Source organism: Candoia aspera, chromosome 7, assembly GCF_035149785.1.
Source record: "Candoia aspera isolate rCanAsp1 chromosome 7, rCanAsp1.hap2, whole genome shotgun sequence".
NCBI lineage: Eukaryota > Metazoa > Chordata > Lepidosauria > Squamata > Boidae > Candoia > Candoia aspera.
In genome coordinates this window covers 82,550,683-82,571,330 of record NC_086159.1, presented here as the reverse complement: position 1 = coordinate 82,571,330, position 20,648 = coordinate 82,550,683, and the positions used below count along the sequence as shown (strand labels likewise).

The 20,648-nt window shown below is 43.2% G+C and overlaps 2 protein-coding genes across 2 annotated transcripts in view; both read left to right on the top strand.

Moving 5' to 3' along the window:
* LOC134501531 (potassium voltage-gated channel subfamily KQT member 1-like) overlaps positions 1-8,723 on the top strand; it is a 212,319-nt gene extending 203,596 nt beyond the window's left edge. Inside the window, exon 17 of the mRNA XM_063309372.1 lies at positions 8,625-8,723. Within this exon, the coding sequence (XP_063165442.1) occupies positions 8,625-8,723 (99 nt within the window). The remainder of the gene's footprint in view (positions 1-8,624) is intronic.
* Positions 1-20,648, top strand: part of DUSP16 (dual specificity phosphatase 16) — a 618,435-nt gene that overhangs the window by 402,354 nt on the left and 195,433 nt on the right. The window lies entirely within an intron of this gene.

Here is a 20,648-nt window from a genome sequence, read left to right as displayed (position 1 = left end):
AAAAATGGTGGCCTGGCAGCTTAGCTTCTCCCCCGCATAGCAATCACTCATTTCTTTTCATGTACAGCCACAGAAGCAAAACAAAAAATGTGGAGGGCATGTCTTCTTTCCCTCTTGTGGGGCAGAGGGGATTTCTAGCAACTTAATTTTCATTACTCTTATTGATCAGCAGATTGGTGCTCTCGGTGATTCAAGGCTGGAAGACATAAATATGAGCATGTGTCTCTTTCAAAAGAAACTGGAGAGCAGAACTAGTGGCAATGTGAAATTGTTTGGGAAAACTTATCTGGAACCTCTCTGCATTAGGAATCTGGTAGGAAAATATGACCAGAGAGTACGCATATATAAAATTTAGCCTGTGGATTTATTCCCCTGAATTTTGCATAGATTTTTAATTAGCTTTTCCTTCCCACTCAAAGAAATCCTATCAAGTTACTGATTAAACTGAGGATGATAGGCTGCACAGTAGAAATCACAGATCCATAACTTGTGAGATCTTTTACATAAGAAATATGGATCTATGGGATCTCATGATTTTTATTCCAAAGCAACTCTGAAACTGCAAATCAGAACCTGTCTTGTTACACTAGATTTCTAAGGAGGCCTACAATACAGTATCCCACTGAATGCCATGGAGCTGAGGAGTGCACTGTTAAAGAGGAGCAATTTCACTGGAATTATTCTGTAGCTTACAAAGAGTGCTGCATAAAGATTCAGCTCCTATTTTATTCTATTATTCACCAGTACCCCTTTCCTGTTTAAGACTTTCATTGAAGGTAATTGAAGGAGGCCGAAGATATCAATACATCACTATTTCCAGATATTTTTATTACATCATATCTTTTTTAAATATATGGCCCATGTGAAAATGTTGCCTCCTACATGCCTGTTAACTACTAATTGAGCAAATAGTAGGATACTTTAAAATTAATTAGTATTAATGACAATAATAATATTTTCATAGTTGTAGTTACATGAGAAAGGTGAAAGGTCCCCTGTGCCAGCACCGGGTCATGTCTGACCCTTTGGGGGGATGCTGCTATAGAGCGGAGTGGTTTGCCGTTGCCTTCCCCAGCCATCCCCTTCCCCAGCAAGCCGGGTGCTCATTTTCCCGACCTCGGAAGGATGGGGGGCTGAGTCGACCTGAGCCGGCTGCCCGAGAGAGAATCCGGCTTCCGCTGGGATCGAACCCGGGTCGTGGGGAGAGTTTCGGTTGCAGAACTGCCGCCCACCCCTTTGTGCCACACGAGGCTTTCCATATTCCATATTCCTGGAGAAAATCTATATCACTGTTTCTCAACCTTGGCAACTTTAAGATGTGTGGACTTCCGGACAGAGGTGAAATTGGAGTAGACGTCTTATTTTACTTTGTTCTCAGGCACATGGTGTGCTTTACTTCAGAGTGCATATTTCAATACTTAATGCTGTATATGTTTCACTTTGGGGAGGGAGGGAGGTCCCTAGAATCTCTGCATCAGCCAATCACATCAAATCTCATACAGTATGTTACAGGTGGAAAGAAAGTCAAAAGTGCCAGGAGAGAGAACCGGGGGGGAGGGGATGGATCTCTTTCTGGGCATGCATGCTGATTTGTGTGTGCAAGGGACTTTCTGCACACGTACATTTGCTTCCATGTGTGAGATTTTTTCACACATGCTTTCATTCTTCCCAAATAAAGTTGTAAGGAAAGGTCTCATATTTGTTCTGGTTGTTAGCTCCAAGATAATAATTCAGAATTTTTTAGTTTAGAAAAACCAGTATTTTTTAAAGCTTAAGTTATTTGAGGATAAACTAATATTTGATTAAGGTAAAATAGATCAATAAATAAGCAGTCGTGTTTTGTAGCAATGGCAACTATATCTGTGAGAGAAACATCATTCTTTTTTATGATTAAAACCTTTTCTATCCAACTCACTTTTCAAGCATTAGTTAAATCTGTCATCTTCTCATAGTAAAAAGAGATTTATTGTGTTGCCTTTCCGGATGTGTGATCCAAGAGACATAAATCTGTGAAGCGTGCGCTGAAACAATGAATGAAAGTTCTGCAGTCTTCATAAGGTCCCGGAGGTGTCTGCAGGGTACGGTCCAAAACATTGGCCAACTGAACCATTACGGCCACCTGCCTGGCTTTTTGGACCTGATCCTGCAGACGCCCTTGAAGGCCCCTCATCCAAACAGCCCTGGCCGATCTCGAAAGCTATGCAGATTCAGATCTGGTTACTACCTTGGAGAGGACATCACCGTGAAATCCCAGGATGCCACACTAGATTGCAAGCTCAGAGAACATTCTAGAAGAAGGTCGCACAAGCTATATCTGTCTTGGTGGGGAGGTAGCTGTGCAGTTATCAAGGGAATCATTAGGTATTACCATTAAATTCAAATAGGATGTACCATCCTTGAAGACACATTATCCTTCTTTCATGAGGAAAATTCCTCATCTTTATGGCTATATTGTCTGCAGGGCTGTTGGGGGGGGTCAAAAAAGTCAAGATGAGGGCTATGAACACCCCTTTTTATCTGCATCGTGCACACCACCTTGACTTTTTTAACATCCCCCTTGGTGCCCCTGATTATTTGTATTCAGAAAAGGCTGTTATCGTTGTAGGGCTTAAGAATCAAACATATTTGCTGTGTTTTGAACAGGTCCAGGGTGGTGAAGGAAATGAGATATTTATCTTTCCACCATGACTCCATTGCCCAGATACCAGGCCCAGGTGAGGCAGGTGGAAAAGAGAGATAAGGTTGTGAGAATGGGAGTTGCTCTGCAGATGACTTGTTTTTATGTTGGATTATGAATTTATGAATTATTAGCATTTGATACTTTTATGTCATCCTTTCACAAGGCATCTTGACTCACTAGGCAGCTTACACAGTTCTTATAGGGCAAAAACATAATACAATAAAACGTTATTTCAAAAGTAAAATCCAGCAGTACCTGAAATTTTCCTATGCAGCAAATTAATTAATCACAGGCCAGAATATTGAGGGTGGTGGGAAATCAGTCAGTTATTTTCTGGATCAATCCGAGGCAGGCCCACTGGAAGCTGTTCGTCTTCTCTTCCTTCTGTATAGTACTGCACGTACTGTATTTCAGCTAACATTGTCAGGGCTAATGTGTGGTTTATATGCAAGGATGTACAAATAGAATGTATTCTTTAAATAACTTTAATCAATTAACGCATATAGATTAACCAACTCATTTTGCACTTGTCTACATGTTTACCCGGTGTAAGGCACATTGAATTCAACTGGACCTACTCTTAGATAAGTACAGAATTATTTTAACTTGGTGGCAGTCCTGTTCTTTAAAGGAAAACATGCACATGACTATTAATCGTGGAAAAATGTTCATTTTTAAGCCCAGGCAGAGGTCTTTTCCCCTCCGTTTCCCCCCCAAGGAGATACCTTTGCTAACAAATGGCAATGGCTGATGGGGGAGGAAACAGGATTCTTGCGTGTCTGAATTTAAACAGGAAAGGTAGATGGAAACCAAAACAAATGGAACTATGTTTTTTTTTTTAAAGTTCCTATGATCCAGGTCACCAGAGTCCTCACACCTCACCTAAGAATGGGTGGGTCTGTTTGGGAGAAAGGAAGAGAGAGCAGGGAAATGATGGCAAATCATAGATAAGTTTGGTGGAATGAAAATAAACAAGAACGAGCAGGAAACTCAAACAAGATAATCACATGGATGAAAGGTTGCCTTTCCCTCCTCCCTGTCTCCCCATTTCTATAGGTCAGAGAAGCTACTCCTTCATGACAATCCATGTGGAAAGAAAGAGTGGAATCTTGATCTCCATAGCATTTTAAATGTATGATATTTGAAATTCCATTTGGCTTCTTTCTCTGGTCAATTATTGCATTTTATTTACATGATAGGATCAGGCCAAGGCCACCTTAGTCCAACATTTCATTTCTTCCACTGGCCAACCAGGTGCCTCTGGGGAGCTTCCCAGCAGGAGATAGAAACCAACCCATCTCCCACAGTTGTTCTCCTGCAATTGGTATTTGGAGATGTGCTTCCCCCACCCTAGAGGTACCATTGAGTCTTCAAGACTGAGTGCCTTTGACAGACTTGTCCTTCATGAACTTATCCCAACCCCTTTTAAGTCCTCCAAATTAAAAGCCATCACAATGTCTTGTGGATGTTATGACAGTTTCACAGGACAAGTGCCACCACCAAGGGTGGATGGTGGGTCTGAGAAGTCAGAGCCAGACATTTAACATTTAAGGTTTCCATCTACAGTTAACAAAGGATGGAGCCACTGCCACTTGGCATCACAAATGCAGATGGCCACCGAAGAGATCTGGAGTCACACCTTCAGAAAGGCTCTTGGGCTTGTATGGTTCTACTCTCTGGCCCAGCCCGATCCTAGTATTGCTAGGACAAGTCAGGGCAAAGATGGAGCTTCTTTTAATTGGCCATTACCTTCTTATTGCTCAACTGTGTAACAGTACACAGCTATCTTCAGATAACTCACAACTCATTTTCTGAGGTTCAACTATCTCAGTTAATACAACATAAGGCAGTAATATCCATTTTAGAGATGACCTATGTTAGCCCTGAATTTACAGAGACACCATGGCCAGAAATTAACAGAGTTGTAGGAGTTGTCATCTCAACCCATGGGGGGGGGGGCAAGATTGAGGAAATGGTCTTTACGGTGGAGAAATTATGTATTTTATGAGGTTGATGTTTTTAATCCTGTGTTTCATCATTCTGTGAACCAATCAAAACCTACAGAAACTCAGCAACACAGAAACCTCATAAGAACAAGGAGAGCAATATATAACAGTATTTACAACACTTCTCAGATGCTTTGTGAATGTGATTTGTAATAAAGGAGAAAAACTGCTCTTGGATCAGCTTCTACCTCATATGGTAGCACCAATCTCTGTCAATTGAAGAAGTGAAATGAAAAGTTCTCCTAAGTCACGTTCCTTCCTGTTCTTCTCCTTCTCCCTCTCTTCAGCTCAGTCTGATACTCAAATGGACAGAGTGGCTCTGTACTCATGATCTTCTTGTAAATTGAAAAATAATTAAAATAAGTACTGAGCAGATGCCCGGAGACATGTATAAAACTGAAACTTCAGAGCCAGAAGGTGTTGAAATGACCTGAAAAGGGCAGGCCAAATGGCAAATTAAAATGTGGTGCCAGGTCATGCTTGAAGTGGGCCTTAGTCAGTTCTTCATCTGTAAGTTGGGGAGAAATAATTACTGCTGTAGTGTGAAAGCATAGGGAGATGTAAGTTGCATGTATTTGTTTAATTCATTATTAGATTTATGCTCCCCCTTTTCTCTAAGAGCTCAAGTATTCCATCCTTCATTTTTCCTTACAGCAACTATCATCTCAGATCACCCAAAATCAAGTGAGGACTTGAGGTTAAGTCTCACCAATACCAGTCCAACACCTTCCCCATCCCCACTTTGTTTTATTAGGTACTTATTTAATGACGGCTAACTCCCAATGGAGAACTTAGAGTGTTATGAACAGTATAGACTCTTTCCAAGAACTGGGTCATGACTTTTCAAAATTAGGAAATAGAAATGTGACACTCCTTACTTTAGATCCAGACATACAGACAATGACTTTTCTGTAGGATATCTAATAGCCTTTTCTATTCTTTTTCATATGGCTTCAGTTTTCAACTTCATCCTGTGAGGAATACTACTGAAACATATTCCACTGTTGCTCCGATTCCTAATTTCCTTCCTTCCTTCTGAAAACACAGCTGATACGATCTTTGTGAAATTATTTCTGGGATTTGTTCTTTTTCCACTTTACCTAGAAAGCAGAAGAAATGTATATTGGTTGATAAAGCATGTTGACATTCAAATGGCCTGCCTGGGTGCTGAACTAGCTGGAAAAACTTGGGACTTTTGTAAGTGGTGCACTCCTGGAAAAGATTGCCATGTCACCTGATGGCTATTCTTTCTAGGCAGAGAGTTTTCCTCTCTGAGAAAAGCTTTCACTGAGTAAGAGATCAGGGCTGAAAGTTGAAGAATCTGTATCAGAAGCATTTATTCCAGGCTCTAGGACCTGCCTAGAGTATCATGCAACAATTGATATTTGCAAGGGCTTTCCTTTTAAAAAAGTAGTGGAAGCTCAAGAAAAATTCCCTGAAATGTCAGATCTCAGCCTTGTGTCTCCCTGCTATAAGTTCTCACTGCCCCCACAGCTGTGTAAGCATCCAGCACCTCAGAGTCAGGAAAAAGATGGCTCTGAGGTCACAGCCTTGACCTCTGCCCAGGATTAGTGAGGCCTCCAGGTTCTCACATGAGGACTTCTGCCCAGGCAAGCGGGAACAGAGAGGAACAGCTAGCAGAGGAAGCCGGCTGACAAACAGATGAGTTGGAGGACAGAAAGAAGGAAATGCAGAAGGTGAAATGGTTGTGTTTTTCAGCCACCATGCTGGAAGGAAAGGAGGAGGTATTTAACAGACAATTTAGAAAAACGGTGATTGAAACCTTGAAGAAGAGCCCAAGGAGATATAGTACCAGATTTGTTGCTGGTACTAACCTGTAGTGAGTTTAACCCTTCAAGCATAATTCCATGAATCTCCTCTTACTGCTGGCCACGATTACTCTCAAAAGGTTCTTGCTGAGTGCCCAAGGAGGTGTTAGGAGGGAAACCAAGCCAATATCGTAGTAAGTGGACTATTGATAACTAAGACTATAGTGTATTTACTACATGTTTTACAGCCAAAGTATGTATGCCACGTGGTGTTTTAAAGCAAAAAAGCACATTCCTGCAAAGGGGGTAATTTCTGCTGTTGTTGAGGCCCCCAAAGAAAGAGGGTTTATTCTGTGACTTTAGTTTCAGTCATCTGTGGATCCCCTGGGTCTGTCTGTGCCAACTGTCATCTGGTGGAGTGTTAATTCAGTTGCAGTGACTCATGTGGCTGACTGTACATGCAGCTCGGCTATTCACAGCAGTCCTAAGCCACATGTCTCTACCCGACACTCTTCTGGAAATATGCTTGGTCCTTGTTCCTGGGGTGGTTCTCCACCGCTATGTGGGGCCGCTGTTTCATCTTTCTCTTTCAGTGCTACGGGTGGCAGGACCCCAGAGGAAAGGCTTCTCCAAGATTCTTCCCCACATGCATATTCTTCCTGTGGAAAATCTGGAATTGCTGGAATACTGGGGAAATCAATTAGGGCTTCCCCCCACACCTTTTGGAATGACGGAAAAGCTCTGAAGATGAAGTTTTACTTACCCACAAATTATAGAATGGATATTTACACATTAGTAATACAGTAAGCCTTATAAATATTGTAGAATTCTGTGGTTTTAGCATTTATAGTATTTCGAAAGTCCTTAATAGTGTCCCTATATGAGATAGTTTACATTTAAATAATGTATTTTCTTTTGTTCACTACAAAATATTTGGGGAGGGGATTGCAATTTACACTTCTCTCACTAATGTTTGGTATATCCACAGTTTTGCTTGTCAGAATTTAAAACTAGTATTTTCTTTTAATGCAAGTCTCTCTGAGAGTAGGTCCATCATATAGGGCAGGTCTTACTTTTGAATAAAGATATAAGCTACCTTAAGAAGGATTTTATCTTAACATCTACCTAGAAAAAATATTTTCCGCACAATTCTTACAAATATGTCCAATGGACATAACAGGTATTAATTTATGAATACTGCATAGGTTCTTAAAGTAACAATATAAGCTTAAGTTTCATGCAGGTTTTATGCAGGGGTGTCAGCGGGGGGGAGCAGTGTTAAAAATGGGTGGGGCTTCAACTGCTCAGTCACAGATACCATCTTGACTTTTTTGACCCCCTCCCATGGATGCTCCTGGTTTCATGCAAAAGTAAGCATCTTTGTCCTTTTGGGCAGAATTTTCATTTTGCCCCTTCGCAGAAAAAAATAAACCCTTAAAAATCCTGGTTTTTATCATGGCTTTGAAATTGCCAGAAAATACACAGTGGGGCTTTTCTCAATGTGACAATTAATGCCTAATGTTGGAAAATGTGTTCTGATGTATTTCACATTATTTCACCCTTTGTCTGGGATTACAATTAGCTAAAATGTTCATTTGACTGAATCTATAAAAGGAATTAGCTACCAGGTATTATGACAGCCAGTTTGGTCTAGTGGTGAAGGCCCCAGGCAAGAAACCAGGAGACGGTGAGTTCTAGTCCCGCCTTGGACACGAAGGCAGCTGTGTAACCTTGGGCCAGTTACTTTCTCTCAGCCCCAGGAAGGAAGAAATGGCAAACTACTTCCAAATTACCTTGCCAAGGAAACGGCAGGGACTTGTCCAGGCAATCTCCAAGAATTGGACATGATTGAATGGATTTACAAAAAAACAAACAGATATTACAGTGAAAATATTTTCAGTGGTTAACAAATGTTTACCAGGATAATCATCTGATTTTTAATGGAATGATTGTGTTTAAACTATCACAGTCCACAGACTCAGTGGAGAAGTTATTTTGTTCCTTTGCAGGAAATGTGATCCAATTTGCAGTTGTTTCTTGTTTGAAATGTACTCCATAAAACAAGTTCATAGGAAATTTAGCACTGGAATCAGTTCCTGGTTTGGGGCATAATTGACATATGGCCGATGAGCAAAGTAACAGACCATGTGCCTTTTGGTTTTCCAACAGGTCACCCAGATTGACCAAAAGTTAAATGACATCATGGATGGTCTTCAGACTCAGTTTGGGAAGCTGTCACCAGCGCAGGCTTCCTCTTCAGCTAAGTGATTACAGTCCTCATCAGATTCTGAACCAGAAGAAGTACACTCATCCGAACAGTATTTGCCTCCTTTTCCCATTTCAAAAGTTACAAAAGTTGATGTTGAGATCCCTAAAGTGCAACAGATTGAATGGCTCCCTGAAGAAGACTGAGATGAAACTGACCCCATGGACCATCCAGTTTAAGCCATGTTCCTTCTTTATCCTCACTTCATGCATCATGAGATGGAGTCAACAAGTTGTAGAAGAGTTGGGAAGAAGACAGAAGGCTTTCTCCCCGCTCTAAGACTTGATCACCTCTGTCTCCTAGGATAAATTTTTGGACAGGGAAGCCTCTGGAGCACCATCTTCTCATCTGGATGCCCTACTTCTAGGGAAAGAAATGCTGTCTTCGGCCAGATTCATGCTGATATGTGTGCTACAGGGTCGAGCTCTGGCATCAAAACGAGGTGCCTGCTGCCTTAGCACAGAGTTTCAGATTGACACCTCTTACTCCTACTGGAAGGTAACTTTGACACAATTACCAAGTGAATCATTAACAGGTTTCCTGAAGTCCTCAACAGTTTTGCTATTTCATGCTTCTATATGGATTGAACCATTCATAGGATTAAGAACCAGGAGTGTTTCTAACAAATATAAATATACCATCAGAAGCGAGGAAGGAACTTGTACAAACCTTCTTTAACCTTTACAAATGTGCCCCTTTCTTCCTTCCATAATGTTGAGTGTTTCTTCCTGTTTAATAGCCGCACTATATAGGAATTTTCCTTTTCCGTTAATAAATAAATAAATAAATAAATAAATTGGGTTTTAAAAAATTAAGAGCAATAAACTGGTGCAAACAAACTATATCAATATCGATCTCCTATTTCAGTGTTATACAGATGTACAAGCATTAGGATAAATAATCAACAAGCTATAGGATAAATCATCCGTATCTGATAGAAATTTTTTAAAAAGAAAACATTTTCAAAAGAGTGTGGAACATTCCATATACAGATGTTCAGCAATATTTATTTATGCCTTTATTATTTTGTTTGTTTTACTTATTTGGGTCGTTTTGTTGACAGTCCAGCCATTCTGTGTGTCCATGAGAGGCATCTGGGAGCCATTCATGAGCCAACCCCTCTGAGATACCTTGCAAGACAGCTGAGCAACCTCTTCTCATTGCAGCGACCGCTGGAAGGACTTTGAAGTGGGGGGAAAGGACAGGCAAACTGAACACATTTTTATAGCTGTAGGTAGTACTGAGGGCTTTTTTAAAGTTAGTTTGGAAGAGAAACCCCAGTGTGCAAAACCTGTGCCTTTGTTTTAACTGGCATTTCTGTCCTGTATTCTGGCATCGTGTGGGATTCTTACAGAACGGACTCACATCACTGTTGTGCTTCATGCTGGCTCCTACAATCCCTGGCTCTGTCAGCCTTTCAAAGGAGGCAAACCATCCACAATCACAAAAGCGGTATTTTTTTAGAATTGTGCACCGTAGACTTCTCAGATAAATGCCAACAAAAATCTGGCTCAGGTTCATCGTGTTTATACAGGTTGACCACTTAAGCCAACTGCATATCGTGTTCACCAATAAAACAGCAATTTAGTTCAGATTTAAGTGGATAAGAATCATTGTGCAATGCAGACATTGAGCATTGTTATGTTTCCTTTATCCAGCAGTAACAGAATTCAGCCTAGCTCGTGCACTCTGCTCCCGGCTGAGAAGGCCAGCATAAATGAGTGAGCGCTGCACATTTGCTATGACGTTGCCTTGGCTGTTCATGAGCATTCAGTTTTTTGTGCCTTCAACGCTGACTTAAATCATCATTGGTATGCTGGTAGGGGGAATGGTGTTTTGCTTCAGGGATACAAGAGGCCGGAGCTGAGAAAGGAAGCACATTATTTTACAGAAGACTGAACACCCTGCAGTATCTCCAGTTAAATCATTCCAGGTTGGCAGGGTTTGAGAAGACTTGAGGATCTCCTCCCAGAATCAACACAGCTGGGCAACACAGACCATGAATCTCAGCACATGGCAGTTCCTTACTTGCATTGCAGTCACAGCTCCCATGAGGTAGGCTGCCTTGCTGAAGTGGGCAGACTTGCCCTGTTGCAATTGGTTATCTCATTTCTCCATGCGCTACTGCATAAAGGTTGTGGTCTTCAAGGAATTCTCTTCTGCCTTGTTGTAATCGCAAGGACTGCCTTCTTATTTTTCCACGCTTGTCCCCTCCCCTTTTCCAAAAGCTATCCTTATAAGAAAGGGGTAAGGAAATGGAAACAGGAACTAGTCTCTTTTTTCAAATCTGGTTACTCTCTGAGTGCCTGATCTTTAATGCTTTCCTGCCACACGGTCCAGCTGGAGAGTCCAGAGATGAATCGTATAACATGGTTGAACTCAGCGGCTTCCTATCTGTTGCATCCGGTGCCTTGGAAATGACTGCCAAGCATTAAATAATGCTTTACCTGGCCATGGTTTTAAAAAGGAGCACTCCAACATTGCCACGGCCCTTCCCCATGGCTTTTCCCTCCCTACCCCAACCCTCAGGATTTTGGAAGGCCCATTATAACTCAGGTCTGAACTTCAGGAAGTCCCCAGATTCCAGCACTACTTATTTCCTCCAAACAGTGTCAGGCACTACTTAGAGGATATGCAAATTCTGTGTGGCGCATTGAGGAATCTATGGCAGCGCTGCAGGAGAGTTCAGGAAAGAACATTATTTTGCTGAAAAGAATGGTGTAAATAGACATTACAATTAACCAACTTTTTGGAATTTTTTAATTATATGTTGAATGAATGTGTACATGATTCTTTGAAATGTCCATGTCGAATTGTTTATATAACAGAATACAATTTGTCTTATATATCCAAAAAGAATTTAAATGTCCCATTGCTGGGAAATATTGTAAATAGCCATCTCGCTTGCAAAGATTTTGTCTATTAAAGACCCCCTCAGTATTTTTACAGATTTGCCCAACTTGTTGTCATGCCCATTCATCCCTCAATGATCTCAGCATCAAATGATAACTTGCCTGTGTTATCACAAGTGTCATCCTTGATTGTTGGCTTCTATTGGAGACAGATAATAATAACCTTCCAGATTAGAATTCTGTCCCTAATGAAACAGTTACATGTATAAAGAGCTATTCTCTCATGAAAACTCTAATTAAAACTTGAAAATCCTTAGATGTCGCCTTCTTACCATTAATGTATGGCTTTTAGATATCATTGTGGGGGGGCCACAATCTGGACACATGTTCCTCTTTTTTCTCCTGTGCTTTCTTCAGGCTACAAATGTGGTGTGGCCATTTTTCAGTGGTGCCCCCATCTCCACTATAACTGAGTCCCTCCACCTCGCTGCTGGTTGTCCCATTCTTCTCTTTCTTTCTACTTTTCCCAGAAGGCATCAAAGCCGCCTCCAAAGAGCTGGATCTTCACATACTGTGTCCCAAGTAGGATAATCTGAGCTTCGAGTAAGAACTCTGGGTTGATTTATTTGATGATCCATGTTGTTTACCCAGAGTTTAATCTCCCATCAGTGAGAGATGTTTTTCAAGCATAAATAAAATGCCAAGACCCTGTGAGATTCCAGCCAGCCTCTGACTCAGAAAACAAAACTCTTTCTGAGTCACAGAGGGAAATAGAAACTTACCGGGCTGAAACCTGGAAAGCGAAACCCAGAGATGAGTCAGCAACAAGGGAAGAGTCACAGACACTGATTGGCCAGTCTTCGGAGGAGGATCTGAATCCTCCAATCAGCGTGCACCAACGATGGGCAGAAAAGCACGTGAAGGAAAAGGCAGCCCGATTGGCTGCAGAAGGGAATAGGCATGCAAAAGATCGGCATAAAAGGCAGACGTGCGAAGAGCAAGCTGCCAGAGACAACCGACCCTTCGAGCTCACAGTTCCAGCAGAAGAGTCCTTACCCGTGTCAGAAACCTCATCTGTAGCTGGAGGGGAATCAGCGCCAGTGTTTCCTATCGGAGAGGACTTGGATCCTGCATCTGCTGCCACCGAGGGTCTTCTCCTCACTGGACCCAGCAACCTCAGCCTCACATCCAGCTTTGGACCTCTGCGTCCTCCTTGTGTGTGTTCCAGGCACGCTTCCAGACTTGCTTTGAGCTTCCAGCCGTGTCCAGGGTCTCCAGTCCAGTCTCGTCATGTCCCAAGTCCTCAGCTGTGCCTCGAGTCTCCAGTTCAGCCTTGCCATGCTTCTAGCTCCCAGCCTTGTCCAAAGTCTCCAGTACAGCTTCATTGTGCCTTTGATCTCCAGCCTTGCCTTGGAACTTCAGCCCAGTCTTGCCGCACCCCAGTTGCACAACATTGTTCTGGAGTTTCACACCTAGTTTGTTGTGCATGAGGTTTGCAAACTTGTCTAGAACCTGTGATCCAGTCCTGTCATGGCTTGAGTCCTGTGCCTAGTCCAGAACTTCCAGTCCAGTCTTGTTGTGTGCCTAGCTTCCAGCCCCACCAGGAACCCTCAACCGAGTCCAGCCTTGTTTGAGTCCTCAGCCTTGTTCCGAGTCTCTAGTCCAGAGTCTCCAGCCCAGCCTGAGTCACCGAGTCCAGTCCAGTCCTGTCGTTAGAACCACGCCTTGTCCAGTGGGCTCCATTCTGCCTCACCCAGCGTGCTGGTGCCAGCCTAGTTCAAGTGGTGTCCCAGTTTGTGGGCATTCGATCCCAGTTCCAGTAGTGCCATGCGCCCTAGCTGCTCCCAGCCTACCAGCCTCCGTCAGTGAATCCTGCTTCTCTGTTTTACTACCACCTCCCCCTGCAACCTCGCCGGTTTCCTTGTTGCTACCCAGTTGGTCCTGATCGAAACCAGTCTACCTCCTGATTCTAAGGACTTATTTATTGTAAATAGTTATCTAATAAAGAGTATTTTTTGATATTAAATCTGCCTGGCCACCTCACAGTCTGAACAGGACAGACCCCACCTCCTAGCCTTTTCTTCTCCAAGGCAGAAGGGAGAAGTTTGCTCTAGGAACAGAAAATGTAACTGCAGCAGAACATTGGATTTCTGACAGCCTTTCAGTGCAAAACAGCCCTGAAAGAGAATCCAGATTGTTATGTCCTATCCTGAGCATCAGGGGAATCTGTGGAGAGGCCAAAAAAAAAAAAAATCAATATGGTCTCCATATCCATGGGACCGAAGCCTCGCCCCCTTTTTATGTGCATTGCACATGCGACACGTTGAAAGGAGGTGAGGCTTTGCTCTCATGGGTGTGGCACCATCTTGCTTTTTTGACCTCCTTCCATAGGTACCTCTACTGGCACAATGTTCCCCTGAAGTGCTTCTCCATCATGCACAGTTACTTTATTCAATTAGAAAAGAAAGGAGACGTGCAGAGGAGATGAAACAAAGCCACGATGCTGATTTGGCAGGGCAGGCCAAAGGCAAATTCCTGTCACTGTCATGATTTTTTAAATTTATCTTCCCCTTTCTCTTCTCTGGTGTTTATTCATGTGCAAGGACCAACATCACTCCTCCAGCGCTGCAGCAGTGAAATGAATCCTGCAGCAATTCAAGTTGGCTCTGAGCATCTTCTCCCAAGTGTGAGAAACCTGTGGCCACCCAGGACCATTTCAGACTGCAGGTGGAGCTCAGCAGAAGGATTCAGTCTTCCCACAGACAGTGCAACCTTCCGTTCGCTGAACGCTGAATCCCAGGTAAATGTCCCTAACTCAGCCTTCTCTCAGGGAAGGAATTCCTTTTTTAAAATGTCAAAGGAATCTTTTGATATGCAGAAGCATTCAATTAGACAAATCCCATTTGCATGTACATTCCAGGTACAGGATGGTGTTCATCAAGAGATGTAGAATGTTGTCTACATATGAAGACCACTCAGCAAAAGTTGGACTCTTTCCACTTCCCACCAGCAGCAGCAGGCCAGGGTCCAAAGTCAAATGTACCCAGCAAGTCCTTTTGTCTTGGAAGCTTCAACGAAGTTCAACGCACTGGCACATTTTTGACAAAACTTCTCATAGGAGGCTTCCTGGCCACCAAATCTGAAGCCTTTTTAGACCTAAGAAAACGTTTTATTTGTCCAGGCTTTTGAGATATTCTGATTTATTTTTATCATTATTTTAAGGCTGAGCATACTACCCTCCTGCTTTTCTAAATATTCATTAAAAATAAAATTCTTTTTATTTTTGTGCACGTTCACTGCTGCTTCAAAAGTGTTTCAGAAGGGAAACTCTCGACTGTAATCCCTTAAAATAGAGACAGGAGATTGCATACAAGGATCTGTCCTAAACCAAAATGAAAAAATTCCTGTCTGTTGACAGAAGAGGCTTCTGTGTGCTCTGAAGTTGATGAGACCAGCAGCACCTCGACTGTAATATCAAAAGAAGATGATTGATAAGAATTAGGGATTTGTTCTTTTTAAATTTGGGGTGAAAAATCAGAGGTTCTAAAACTTGAATTTCCAAACACACAACAGGTATCTGAGAAGATAAGCCATCATTCCCAACCCACTTGCTTAGGAATTTTAGCTAGTCTGAATTCCCAATTTTCACATGTGCAACTCCATGACACATGTCCCTTCATCATTTTGATGTTATTGTGGTTAGAAAGAGATCCCTAAAACCAAGTGTCTGCTGAAGGGGGTTGCTATTTTTTTGTGCATGCAATCCTATAAGCACTTTCCTGAGAGAAAGCCACTTTAAATGCAATGGACTTGATTTCTGAGTGGAGTTCCAGGTCTATTACCTACAGGGTTGGCATGGGGGCAGAGTCAAAAAGGTCAGATTGGCAGCTGCAACTGTGCAATGCACATTTTAGAAGAGACAAGGTGTTAGTCCTGTGGTCACCAGCACCATCTTGACTCCACCCCAAGGACATCCCAGTTTCCAGGGTACTGAATTCAGTATGTCCCGACTGTGTATAAATATCACAACAGCCCGTAGGCAGAGAGACAATGGCGGGCCCCAAGTCATCTAGTGACTGTGTGGTGACATTCAAACCACAACATTGCCCTGGCTCTCAATGGCCCAGTCCTGTCAACAGCTAGCTAAGGAAGAGACCCGGGACCCCTGCCCTGCCATCCAGAATTTCAGCTCTGTTCTAATCCTTTCTCTGCCCAGTTGCTGTCAGCAACTGACAGCTGATGATTAAAGCCCTGGAGAGGGTCTCCAGCAGGTGATTTACTAACAGCTGTGCCAGGCGACAAAACGGAGAAGATCAAGGGTCACCACCCAATAGATCCAACTAATGAATTCCAAGGCAGGGTTTAATTAAAGCAAGCTGCCCTGAGCTTTTTACTGATGATGTGTGCAGGCGCGCGCGCACACACACACACAGATTGCCTATAGATATACCTGTGCCCAGCCCTGGTGCACAATGTTTTCTATTTTCCCTGCATCTAGACATTTATCTTGACTAGTCTCCCTTCCCCCACCTGCTGCGCAGACACACCAGCACACCAGTTCTTCACAGGGGCTGTGGTCAAGACACACTGGAATCTCACCCTGAAAAGCAGGCCAACAGGTGGTGGCTATCTCTCAGCAGATCAAATTAGCTGGGGTCATTTGTCTTTATCAGCTGTCTGGATTTGGATCAGGTCTAACAAAAGTTATTAACCGTTGGAAGTGTTGGGATGTGTGTTGGTTGGGGGATTCTAAGCTGGGAATTGAGGCATTCAGGGAGAGATGGTGGAACAAGTGTTCTTCACTGATGATGCAAATCACTCTATGTAATTTGGGTCAGTTGCACGATGCAACTGATGGACATGACATAATTTGCATGTGTGCGTCACATCGTCATGGCTTCTCCTGGCTGCCTATGGACCAAGAGGCACTGGAAAAACCTCCTTTTTCTTCTCCATTCTGTAACCAGGAATCCTGTCCCCTTCTCACTGCTTCAGAAATTTGATCTGAAGCCCTCCAAATCCTACCAGCTTTTCTGATTGTGCAGAATCTCACAGGAAGGTGGTCAGATTCTATAGCTGGTGTCCAAAGAACAGGGCGGGGGGTTGCTATCTCTGCATTTGGTACCACATGACTTCCACTTCTGTGTGGATATAGATGCCAAGGGAAACTTAGAAGAAATTCTGTTGGCCTTCTAAACGTCATAAGCTGGAGCTCAGGACACGCTCTTTGGGAGCTGGCCCTGAAAAGTTTGATAAACTGCCCATCGGCCACAAAAATCACTTTTCATTGAAAAAGACTCTCCTAGCAGAGAGGTCCCCAATGTCTTCTGGCTGTTGAGCCCTTCTGAGATTTTGAGGACAGGCTGTGGAGACCCTCGCAGAATGGCTGTCCATCTCCAAAATCTGGATGACAGGGGATAGGAAAGATTTTATTATACCTTAGGGCCAGTGGCGTCCAAGGGTCAGGGCTTCAGTTTTGCTGCTGCATTTTGCCTTTTCACACGCACACAGAGAGAGAGAGAGAGAGAGAGAGAGATGCCACTGGTAGGCAGATCTCAGAACATCCTGGTCAGGCTTTTTATGCGTTTAAATTAGACTTTTGTACTAACTGCAGAAATACAACATATAGCAGGGTCTGTCTGTGGCCAGACTGAGTTTATTCACAGGAGAAAAAGGACACCAATGGGAGAGAAGATGGTGGTTTATAAAATGATTTCTAGTATGAAAAGAGGGGGCAGAATATCTTTCTTAATATTGGACCTGTTTCACCCAGTGAAGCTGAAGTTCAAAGCAAAAGTGTTCTAAACAGAACACAGTTAGCTAAATAAACTTACTTCATTGTTTGTTTTTATGTGTTCATTACTGGATTGACACTCCTACCTTCCCACCTATTTAGGCTGACCATACGTCCCATTTTGAATGGAACAGTCCCATTTTTTTTAGCATTTCCAGACCATCTCATCATTTTAATATAAATGTCCATTTTGTCCCATTTTCTTAAAAACCTTACTAAAAATTTTGAAAGTTCCCGTGAACCTGTCAGAATGCAATCTGACTTTGAGTGGAAGGAGGGGGAGCTCAGCAGAAATGGCGGGGAAAAAGCCTCAGAGCTCAACCCGCGGGAAACCTGAAAAGAAAAACACAGGATCAGCTGATAGGCGGTGATCAAAGGGCGAGCCGATCAGCTCCTGCCTTGAAACAGCGGGAAGAAAAGAATGTCAAAGCAGGAGGCATGGCTGGTCGGGGACAACCTTTCACTAGACCCTCCAGCCCAGCCTTGCCTCTCGCAAACGGAGGAATCCGAAGATTCCCAGCCCAAGAAAACCGGAGAAGTTCCTGCCTGCCGATCCAGCCCATCGCCCAGCCCTGCCCCGTTTTGCCACCCAATGTCCTGCTTTTGTCTCAAGGAAATACGGTCAGCCTACATCTATTCTACAACCATTGTGAGTCTCCTAGCTTCCCAACCAGTTGGATGCATTTCTGTCATGCTCACAGTGACTGTAAAATTGCCATAAATTGGACTGAGCTTTACCTTTGGAGGTTTTTAAGAAGACGCTGAACAGCCACCTTGCAAGGATGGTTTAACTGGTTCTCCTGTCCATTGCAGAGGGTTGAAACTGAAGGTTTGTGGTCCTTTCCAACTCCACAATCCTTTGACTTAGTGCTGCAGCCACGGCTCCCCCTTGTCCCCTGCTGAGCCCTCCAGATTTGCTAAGCTACAATTTCTCTAATTCCAAGAGGCCGCTGCATTTTTTGTTGTGGAAAGCTGAGGCAGACTGTGGTCTGCTGATGACGAGAGGCAGTACTTGCAGAAGCTACCAGGCTACACAAAGTGAGGAAACAAATGGTTGATACAGCGAAGCATCTCATGGGAAATCACGGAATCTAGAAATCACCATGGGTAAGATTCATTAGGACCATTAGAACATACGCATCTCTTCTGAACTTTGAACTGTGGTCTTAAGTCGACCAACATAGGCTCTCCTGCTCAACAGGCTCCTAATCAATCAAGAATAATACTTTAGGTGCTAATTGTTGTCCTCTGAGCTTATTGCTTTCATATATCTAATTTTAATGGGTAACTGCTGGTTAAAAGCTGATTCATGCATTCCCAAGCGGCAAGAAAACATGCCGTTAAAAAAGCGCATGGTCTCCTTCTGCAACGTAACCCTTTGAACGACCAGGGCTTTCTCTGAGCCCGTTCCACTCAGCGTGCCTCAGTGAGTCTGGCGTTCATAAGGCAAAGAATCTGTGGCTTAATCCCAATCTCCTGAAGAACCATACCCTGGGAGAAGCAGGGTCCCTTAAGAGAAGCTTTGAAATGGGACATTTCTCAGTTCCCTCACTGAGTGATCACACATCCACAGTTCCCCAGTGAGGGAACCACAGTCAAACCTGAAAACCATCCCCTTTCAACGTTTCTTTTGGTTGCCTTCATCTTATCTTAAGCATGTGCAGGAGCTGGTTTGTTACACTTCATTGTTCCTGGCTTTGACTCAGCCATGTCTGCTCCTCAGTAAAGTGGACCTGTCTGCTCCCTTCTGATGACCAATGACAGTGAAGGCCAAATTGTATTGACACAGGTATCCAAAACCATACCTAGACACAGTAGCTTTAAAAGGCACAACCCTTCATGCCTCACGTTCTACTACTGCTTGCCCTGGTTTTTAGCCTCTGTTCAAGCAGAGTGTGCAAGAATCAGTCCAAGGTTGAATTCTAGGAATCCTAGGCTGAGTTCTCTAATGCCATCTCTTCTGAGATGAGCCCAACTCATCAGTTTCATACATACATTCAGATAGCTTTCTTGACCATCATGTGCCATTGCCTTCTTTCCAGCCTGTAACCTGGGATTCCCCTGATGGTCTTCCATCTGAGCCCTAGCCTAGCTTAGGTCCTGAGCACAGACAAGATGGGGCAGATGCTGCCATTTCTTGAGGCTTCAGTTCTCTTAAGGAAGGAAGAAACAAATGCACTTATGCAGCCAATGGATAAGACAACACTGGGCTCTTTCTCCTTGGTGAGTGAGTGACTGATTGATTGATTACAGTTTAGGTGCCTGTCAAGTGTAAGTGGGTGCCTCACACTTTTAAAAAAGGTAGAAATAGTAAAAGTAAAGAGACAGATCATAAGTACCCAGAAGGAAGACTATGACAAACAAGCATTTTCTGGCATGGACATGAGTTCATGAGAGTTCAGCCATAAGATCTGCCATCTGTGGCCTGTTTTCTGTTCCAACCCATTTTCTGCCATTTGGTCCTGTTCATCTCTAGGCCCTTCTTTGAGTTTGGCTGTCTGAGATTTGGCCAAAACACTCGCTACTGAATTGTGGCAGAAGGGAGAATTGTTTACATGTATGGGGAGCAATGATAGTCACTGCACTTAATTAATTTAATGAATTACTTTAAATTAATCTTTGTTGTTGCCCTAGTCTTGCTCCTCTTGATGACTTGGACAAAGAGAGCAGCCCTGACTTGCCAAAAGCCAAGTGTTCTCCAATGGAGAACTCACCATTACTGCAAACCAATGCTCAGATGAATGACATGTTCATTTAAATGTGGCTCAATCCCAGAGAAGTGATACAAGATGGCTCTGTCTGTGCCTTTGGTCTTCCTGAAGTCTTCCATGGGCCCTCTGGCCAGTCCTCCAATGCTCTTGTGCTTGACTGTAAAAGCAGAAGAACAGAAAGTGGCTGGCTAACCTTTCCCCTTCTAGCTCTTGGCGGTTCAAAACTGCTCTCTCAAGTTGCCTGCTCACAAACATTCCTAAGCAAAGCCTCTTGAGCAAGAAGTGACAGAATGATGTGTGTCATTTTTCCTCCACAAGCTTCCTTTGGTGCAGAAACCCTACATTAGGAAAGGATACACATTCTTGATATTGTGACCATTTATTTTCTCCTCTAGTTGACTCAATCATTTTATCAGTCTGAGCATCTTGGGCATTTCCTGTGATGTTCATATAGACCCATGGAAAAAATGGGCATTCCTGAGGAAGGATGATCAGACTAAAATGACCTCATGCTAGCAGACTTTGGAAGCAACGTTCCTGGGATGGAAAAGTCTGCCCATCAGGTCATGC